Here is a 9,837-nt window from a genome sequence, read left to right as displayed (position 1 = left end):
ATCTGTCTTTCTAGATTCAACCTTCTGAAGTAGACCACTTAAAGTAATAATGTTCATTTGTGAAAATTGTCTTTACATTAGCAGTCTGTGCATGGTCCGCTCTAAGAGTTTCCACTCAGAAAAAACCTGTTAATGTGATTTCGTAGCGGTAAAAATAAAGGTGTGAACAGGAAATCCACCATGTACTTTTCCCTCACTTAACCGTCCTATTGTCTTCGTTTTCCCCCCCTTACTTTGGTGTTCGCGGTCAAATTTGACCGGTCCTGTTTTAACTGCTATAATTACATTAACACAAAAACCATTAATCATCACCAAATTTCATTTAACACCCTTTCAAACTGCACATGTTGTATCAGACTACTGGTATACATGAAAAACTGCAGTAAATATACAAAGAATAGACACTGAACATGTATTGCGTGTGCCAGGTGTGATCTATGTGGGAGGATGGGCACATAAGAGCGGGAAATGTGTCAAATTGTTCTGTGTGTGTGTGTGTGTGTGTGAGTGTGTGTGTGTGATTCACATGGGGGGATTGGGCACATAAGGGGGGGAACACATCTAGAGTGTGTGTGTGTGTGTGTGTGTGTGTGTGTGTGTGTGTGTGTGTGTGTGTGTGTGTGTATGTGTGTTTTATCTGATCCGGACGGTTACTAATTCCTTTTCTTTATGGCGGTCAGTTTTGACCGGGAACACCATGGGTGTTACAAAGTTGACTAAATCATCTAAAATTCAATGAAAGTGGTGATCAGCAATTGTATATGTTCAAATGTCTACTGTGAAGGATATCATAAAGCCTTAATGCAATCTAATGTAAAACAAAAAAGTTATGATTGATGAAAGTAGTAAATCGGTCAGATTTGACCCGAAGACAACAGGAGGGGAAGACTATAATTAAAAATCTCTAAAATGTATTATAACTGTTACTGAACATTTTCAGATTTTTCATAGGCAGTTTGAATGATTTTTTTTGCTTTGATAGCAGTAATAAGGCTGAGGTTTATAATTTTCTACAAGGTTGTTAATATGCTAAATCAAAATGCATGATTGCCTACATGAATTGAAAACGGCAATGACGACTAAAATCAAATGTAGATTAAAAAGGTCACAAGATTCATGAAATTGGAGAAAAAAAAGTTACAATCCTAAATATTCCTATACAAAGTTGTAGCCTTTGGTTCCTTTACATTTTTTCAATGGGAAATTCACTTTAGTTAAACGTCTTAAGATATATTAAACCTGGATTAAGACAATGTTTGGTTTAAAGTGGACAAGGCCAAGGAACTGCACTGTTACAAAGAGAAATACGTTCATTTGTTTTCTTTCTAAGAGTTTAATGTGAAGATTGCTGACAATTTCGTTAGAGTGATATTAGGACGCACTTTTCAAATTAATCACAGATAGCATATTTCATTTTCAAAACATGTTCAGTTGAAATTGGAAAGACCCGACTGCTACAACACACACCACCACCCTCCTCTCCTCATCATCAGTAACACCACTTTGAATAAATTACAGTGTGTGAAATTTAGAAAAGTGTCTTTGGACAACCTCCCGTCTTCATCCCTGTGAAGGATCCCAAGTGTGCCGTTGGAGTCTGGCTGAACGTATCAATCCAGAGGCTCCAGCAGAGTCTCGTTTGTGGCAGATTACCAGCGAGGCATTGAGGAGGTTACTGAGCTGAATCTGGTCCTCATTTATGTAATTGAATATGCATGGCTTTCTCAGATACTCCCTCTGCTCCTCAAACGCTGGTCCATCCACCCCTGATCTCACCATCGAATGAAATAAGGAAGAGGAGTCTTTCAGATCTCTTGGCATTACCCTGGACAATAACTTCAGCTTCAATCATGGACATTTGTAAGCGTTGTCAACAGACACTGACAGCCAACCATAAACTAAATCACCTGTCTGTCAACCCCCATCTTCTTCTTCTCCTGTAGCATAGCAATTTCACTGTTCCTTTTATATCGTGCCATCTGCTTTTATGCCGTCCATATGCTTGCAGTCACCAGTAAGAATATTAACTTGAATATAACTCATCGAGCCAGAAAACCCTCTGGTATAAAATAGCTAGGATCACGTGAGATCAAGGACGCTTCCTCTTAATACATTGTTTTCTTTTCATGTGTGTTTGTTTGCGAGGTTTGGTGTGTTTGGGGGGCCAGACAGGGACCACAGCACTTGGTTAAAAGTCGACCAAATGTCATTATGTTCATGAACATCGTCCCCCTTACCCACCTCATCCCTGGCAGAGATTCTGTCTTTTGTTTTTCCTAGATACTTGTTTGATACAGATTAGGTATGGGATACCTACGATATGTGCAGAAAGGCCCGTTTAGCAAAATATCTGTACCTACTGCCATACCTAAAGCTCACTCATACTATCAGTGACCTCTGCTATCTATGGTAAATTGACATAAAAATGCTTTGAGCAACACAGATCAGTGTAAAACGTGCATTCATATCTTGATGGATAGAACTGAACCACTGACTATCCAATTGGTGTACAAGCACTCAACTAAATCTTAAAATCCTTCCTTCGATCCCTTTCCAACACATCTTTGCGCAACCTCTTTTGTTTTCGTCTTCCCACCTCTCCTCCTCAATTACTCACTATCCTCCCTCCATCCTCCCTCCATCCTCCCTCCATCCTCCCTCCCATCTTGTTTCCTATTACCAGGCTGCAGTTGATTAGTGCTGCTGGATGTTTCTGTTTCCACTGCAGCCCCCCGTCTCAGCACATGTGTATAAATAAGCCCTCTGGCGTTGTAATTGCTAAATAGGATCCAGTGTGTTTGTGTGCAGAAGAAAAAATTGAGCTGCTGCCATGAGCATCTCTATGGCAGCCAGCTCTCCTTAAACACACACAGAGAGGGGAGCCATCAGCGGCTGCAAGCCCAGGAGAAAGCCTCAACGCTGGGGAAGATAATGAGGTGGCCAGGCTTCTGAGTCTGGATCTGGATCGCTGAAAATCCTCTTGGTGCATCAATCATGGTTTAGCCAATGGGGTCAAAGTCCAGTAAACTCTGTACTCGTGCAATTAGACTTTCAGCAGCTTCAAAAACAAGGGTCTTCCGATTTGAGTGCAATTTAACAACATTAGTTCAGCTTTTGTGAACGTTTCGCACTCTCATCTACCTGTGTCCAGAAAATTGTTAAAATGGTAAACCTGTTGTTATCCCATATTTATGGAGGTAGGATTCTTAATGTTATTCGTGAGAGCAGATTGACAATCCATGTGTAAATGTATAATCTCTAAATTAAAATATCACTAATATAAGCACACACTGTGAGCAATAAAATGCAATGCGTTCTTTGTAGGGTCCATGTTGCTTTTACGTGATGACTCAAGGCTCATGAACACAACATGTCGGAAAAAAGACTTCTATATTTGGGGGGGAAAAAACGTTTTTGCGTCAGGGAAATTGTGTTTTATAGACTGAGCCCCTCTGTGGTAGATAACACCTCCTGGATTTAGCAGGATTTTGTCCTCATTATCACACCTCCTGATGGACTCTGATGTCCAGGCTTTTAAAGTATGATAACGATGTGGAGCATCATTACGAGCTGATGAGTGTTTTGTGTAAAACAGTCATTAAAAAAACTCCACATTAACTTCGTCTCTCTACCTCCTACTCTCTCTTGTTCTCAAAGCACCTGGCTACCATTTTCAGGGTTTTCTCTCACATGCTGTCTGAGCCTCCAGGGACTTGCAGACAGTTTAATTGTACGATGGCAGTGAAAAATAACCTGTGGTCTTCTTCGTGTGTCCGTGTGATAGATGGTCTGCAATACCAGTCCATATATAAGTGATCATTAAGCAGGAGGAATTTCTCAGAAGTGTTTTTCCAAATGCAAAAGATGCAATTCTTCAAAACTCAAACGACATTGAGAGATGGATGCCAACGAGTTCTCGTGAACATTTTGTGATTCAGTGTTTTCACCTGAAATCCTCTAGGACTTCGCTCTGATCTCTAACTTTCTCCAGCTGTCCCATTGTCAGATGAAGTTGTGTTTTTGTACTCAGGATCCCTCTTCTCTCTTCCTTAACTCCCATCCCACCTATTTGTCTTCCTCCTCCACCTCCTCCACCATTTGGAACAAACAAAAGATTCTGTCAGGATACATCTGAGCTGCAATGCTGTTCGTCTTTGCTTTTCCCAGAATGCCCCGCTGCTGGTGGGAGTTGGCAGTCCCCCTCATAATTGTATCTCCATTGTCAGATCTACACTACATTATAACCCGACCGATATATGATATGATTTACTCATTAATCTTGTGATAACGCCGACAATATAATATGGCAAAACAACCTAATGTTCAGTGCTGTGATCTGTATGTAATACAATCACTTTTCCAAGTATGAATTCATATTTACAGAACTGTGTTCAATGATGCAGGATAATAATGAACAGTTTCAAATGTCAGATCTCATTTTTGTCAATAATAGCAAATGTTTAAAGGTGGGGTAGGTCATTTTGGAGAAACCAGCTCGAGTGCGCTAGAATTTGAAAATACACAACCGGAAAAAATCTGCCACCTCCCCCAACACACACGAACATGACCAATGAGGGCACGAGATAAGCTTGTGCACAGATGGAAGGCTGACAGGCAGGTAGGCCATCCAGTTATTTTAGCCGGGCCGGCTCAGATGATTGGTCGTGCTTTTTACAGTACTACGGCTTCCACAGATGACATTTAATTTATTTATTGTCAAAGCATTTAATATATTCATTGCTATCGGGATGTTAAGAGCATTCCATGCAATATAACAAAAAGTGTTTCTGAAATAAATTACATACCCCACCTTTAATATATCTAGGCTTTTCTCCACCTCACTTCCATATTTTGAGTAAAGCCAACATGACAGGGGGATTTAAACTTAAAATATTATGTAGAACAGTGTTAATGATCTTTATACTGGGCCCGATATGCTGTAGATACAACAGACATAAAAGGATGACAAAGAAATCTAGCTGGCTAACACTGCAACACTAACAGAAATGTTCCTTAATGTGTTTAAATCTAATAAATAAAGGAAATGAAATGTAACAAAACAGATGCATAACCTTTGAAAGAGTAGACCGTGTATAGTACACAACTGCCACCAGCCTAGCTTTAGCTGTAACATTACATTAGGCATCAGAAGCACGGTGACAAAGAGTCTCTGTATGTTTTCAGATTTTATAGACCTCTGAGACAGTTGTGTGATTTTGTGCTACATAAATACATTTGACTTGCCACCTTTAACCAATGAAACCACTAAATGTCCACCAAAAGGTGAAGTTTGCACTAAACAAACACAGCTTTTGCTTTGAAAGTCACAACAGCGTCCCCCTCTGCTCTTTGCTGGTACTTCAGTCCTTTAACTGCTGAGACTCTGCTGCCCTCTTGTGCCGTTTATCTGAATTGCACCATTAACACCAACATCCTTTTTTAGTAAAGGCCCTCATCACTGTTAGATAATGGAAAGAAATAAAAAAAGACACATTCAAAAGTCTTAGTGAATATTTTAAAACTTTAATATACAGTGCTTTGTAAATCATTACTAAAAACACAGGTGGTAAAAATCAAATCGAAACAAATAAGTTACACTGTAGTAAAAAGCACTTGAGATTCCTTTCCGTTTTTCATCATTAGTGTGAACCCCATATATGAAAATAGCATAGAAAGTATGCAAACATAGAATTTCATTCATATATATTTTTCTAATCTTTAGCTAAATAAACCTTTTTTTCCTCTTAAAATTCCCTTAACTAAGTGGATGAAATTAGGACATTTTTACAGCTGTGTGTTTTGTGTCGACGGCCTCGAATTTCATCCATAATTCTGCAGCTTAAAAACGTTTTCACAACAACTTCCCCCTCACGAGGAACCTCAAGAAAAGCCCGAAAGAAAAAGGAAATATAAATTAACATACCAAACATGTGAACAGTCTTGCAAACCTTTTTTTTCATAGAGCGGCGTACAGTTTAACATTTGAACCTCTCACACACACACACACACACACACACACACACACACACACACACACACACACACACACACACTTAACAGTACATCCAAACACACACACACAGTCTGTGCATAGACCCAGGTCTGAGTTGTGGAGTTAATGATAACCAGAGCTTTTTCTCGCCACAACTTCCCCACTGTGGTTTGTCCTTTAAAGGAAAATAACCCTTTAACCCATTTGTTGCGACGGCAACAGAAGCTGGCTCCGGGCCGAAGAGCTTAACGTTGAGATATGTAGAGATAGACGGATCAAAACACGCCGTTTCCACAGACCAATTTAGTGCCTGCCATCAGCGACAAGGTAAACAGAAAGTCAACCATAGATACACACGTTAGGGATAGACATGGAAATATTGTGTCGATAAACAGCCAGGATTTCGTTTTTTTTTTGTGAATTTGTCAGCCACTATCTTCATTTAAACGTCATATTTGCAATATATATATATATATATATATATATATATATATATATATATAATAACTCAACATTTCCAAATGCTTGTGTAAGCTGTGTCATGCTGCCCTTAGGTCAACTGCTGACCCACATAGTCATGGTTTCATCAGAGCGTGTTAGTGTCACAACCATCTTAACACAGTGTGAGACACAGGAGAGAACACAGTCTCCAAAATCCAGCAAAACAGGTTTCAATTTAAAAGGCACCAAATATCAGCAAATAAGTATTTTTAGTCTGAAAATATAACTTTCATAACAACATGCTAAATCCCTTCTTAAAACCTGCAACATTCTAGTTACGTTTGGTTAGCAGAAAATAATGCTTCTGCCTTGCCTAATGCAGGTTTGTTGATGACAGTTTACTGACATATTCACAGTTTGTGGGAAGTAGAGAACCGACTGCTGCTGATATCTGGTTTTAAAAAGATAGTAAAAATGTCTTAAGCATTCAAAACCTCCTGTAAAGTGAAGTTATGTTAACAGTAAACAATGAGTCTGTTCTTTTTTATTATTTATAAAAAATACTTAAAAATATGCGTAATAGCTATAATTTAGCTGAAATGTGTAAGAAGGGAGCAGATACTGATATCTGGTTCTAGAAAGCAAAGCAAATGTCTTTTGTTGACATTAAAAATATGAGTTAAGTTGTTTTACAGTAAACAATACTTCCTCTCTGTATACCTGTTCGTTGATGACAATATGTTCTCTGCTTTTAAGAGGCAGATATCGACTCCCACTAAATTATCTGCTATCAAAACCTCTTGTTTAAACCGTCAAAATATGACTTAAGTTTGGTTAAAGTGAAGACTGCCTTTGTACGAGGAAGTCATTTCCTCTAGCTAAGTAGTAAGAAACTCATAAATACTGATTTTGTTTCCAACATGTCTTGAATTTGTCCGTGTTGTTTGTTGTCTTCCCCACTCGTCGTGTGTACCTATAGAGACCTGCGGTTTACAGAGAGAGTCAGTCCTCCTATCAGTTACAGTGCTGACAGCCAGGCGTCCACAGAAAGCATGAGGTGGGGAGGGGGAGGGTTTTGACGCTCAGGGGGTCAACTTGTTCTATTGCACATACGTTTCTGCCTTTTCTTCATTTCTGGCTTCCAAAAAAAAAAAAATCTCACAGTTATAAACAGGCAGCGAATAGCATTATTTTTGTTTGTTTTTTGTTTAAATAAAAAAAGAAAGGAAAAATAAGGTATAGACAAGTACGGAAAAGCGTTCACTTAAATTGCAGCCAAAAACCAGGATGATATAATAATATTAATAATCAACAAGAATATTCACAAAAACAACAACAATAAGCATATATAGCAACACAGGCAGAAAAAGTAACGTTTACCTGTGTAGATATTTATATATAAAAAAAAAAAAAAGTGTAAAATTGATTGTCATTTCAGGGTAAAAAGCATCAAAACATCCAAGGCATTAACAGTGAGGAACACACTGGGAACTATAAAAAGAGACGTGGGCTGAGGGTACAAAGAACTGAAGCCCAAATGAAGGACGCTCACAGACACATTTGGTGCACATCATGCGTCTGAGAAAGCTTTGGCAGCCTTTAGTGCAGAGGAGCAGCCAAACAAAGGCAACAGTTTGCAGTTTGCACATGCCATCCGTCCGTCTGTCCAACAGCAGGACCCTCCGTTCACCCCCCCAGCTGTCAGACTTAAAAAAAAACTTCATCCAGATGGGATGCAGCCTAAGCAAGCGCGTACTGCGGCTCATCGAGAAAGAAAATAAAAAAAGTTCCTTGTCCGTCGAACGAGACTCGAAGTGCTGAGGAAAGGCCTGGCGAGGCGGCATGGCTTTGATTTGAACGAGCCCTGTGACCAAGAGAGGTAACTCTTGAAAAGCTTTTCAAGCAGAGTAAAGGGGGGGGGGGGGGGCGTTTTGGAAAGTTCATACACACTCATTGTCACACAAACACACACTCACATGGGAGTAAATCTGTCCCTGAATGTGCCAAGCAACGGAAGTCTTCTTGTCCCACGACATTTACACAGGAGGTGTTTCTCCTTTTTAAATCCTGCTCCCGTCCCAGAGAGTAAAGCCACGCTTCAGTCAGTGTGTGTGTCCTTTTCTCTTACTTCCAGTCCTTATCGTCCTTGTCCTCCCCGCCCGACGACTCGTCGTTGGTGCTGTCCCCCCCCTGCCGCGCCCCGTTCTGCCGGGCGGCGAACGCAGCGGCCGCCTCGCTCGCCGCCCGCTCCTCGGCCTCTTTCTGTCGCAGCGCCGCCGCCTTCTTCTCCTGCTCGGCGTGGCTCTTCATGTGGGCGCTGCGGCTCTTCACCTTGAAGAAAACCCTACAGGAAGACAGGGAAGAGATTATTGCCGAAGCCCTTCTTACGTATTGTGCAACATTGCTGGTCATCGAGCTGGAAAAGTCGTGGCTCTTTGTCTTCTCCCCCCCCAAAAGGAGCTTCACTCTTGAGTTATAAAGTGACAACATCTCTGCTCTGTTCTTCCACAGGCATGAGAGATTTTAAAGCTTGGACATTTATAATTAATCAATGATCACTGTGAGCGAGCAAGACGTGTTTCCCCACATTTATAACTGCCAAATCCCCTTTTCAAAACACTTTTCATCAGTTTAATGATTTCTTAGATGGAGAATAATAGTGCCTATTTGAACATTTCTAACGATGCACCAGCATAACATGACAAGGTATTAAGTTGGAACGCTCAAATCCTTTTTTAATTAGCTTAATGAATTGTATTCATGCAGTTAACTTGGCATGGATGACTTTGATTCTCATTATTATATTAAAGTCAGTTTGCTCTGCACCAAAAGAGGATTCTTTAAAAGTCCGTTTATTTAGCTTTGTTTATTTTCTCTTGACGCGTGTCTCTCTTTCAGCTTCATCTTGGACAATCATTTTGTATATAATTATTTTTGGTATCGTCGACAGTGGGATTTTGATATCACCCAACCCTAAGAGTTATTTCCCCTCGTGGTCTTTCTACATAACGAAAGGGTTCACAAAGTTCAGTGTGAGGAATGGAAATGAAGACTGAGTAATCAGTACCGCAGCATGTGACACAGCAGTGGGTCTGCAGGGGCATGACATGTGCAGCGATGGATTACAATGGCTGTAAAATGGCTAATAAGCTTTATTGGATTTCCAGTAAACAAACATTATCAGACCCTGAATGGATGGCTTATCCATAATGAGCGCACATAGGGCAGTGTGAGTATTTAAAGGGTGAGAGGAGCTCTTGGCCAGTCAGTGGGCAGAGTTTCATGGAAGAAAGGCGCGATGTGCCAGATCTGCTCTGTGTTTCTGTTGCTAGGACACAGGTTGCAATAACAGGAGCAATGTTGCCAGAGGACAGGCTGGTATTTAATCAAAGCAAGACAGGAGG

At 40.3% G+C, this 9,837-nt stretch overlaps 1 protein-coding gene across 1 annotated transcript in view; it reads right to left on the bottom strand.

The window, feature by feature from the left end:
- Nucleotides 1-5,503: 5,503 nt before the first annotated feature.
- The window catches only part of mideasb (mitotic deacetylase associated SANT domain protein b), a 34,946-nt gene continuing 30,612 nt past the window's right edge, over nucleotides 5,504-9,837 (bottom strand). The window contains 1 exon segment of the mRNA XM_034144486.1: nucleotides 5,504-8,777. Within this exon segment, the coding sequence (XP_034000377.1) occupies nucleotides 8,558-8,777 (220 nt within the window). The 3' untranslated portion in view covers nucleotides 5,504-8,557.

Source organism: Trematomus bernacchii, unplaced genomic scaffold (assembly GCF_902827165.1).
Source record: "Trematomus bernacchii unplaced genomic scaffold, fTreBer1.1, whole genome shotgun sequence".
Taxonomy (NCBI): Eukaryota; Metazoa; Chordata; class Actinopteri; order Perciformes; family Nototheniidae; genus Trematomus; species Trematomus bernacchii.
This window is presented reverse-complemented; position numbering and strand designations above follow the sequence as displayed.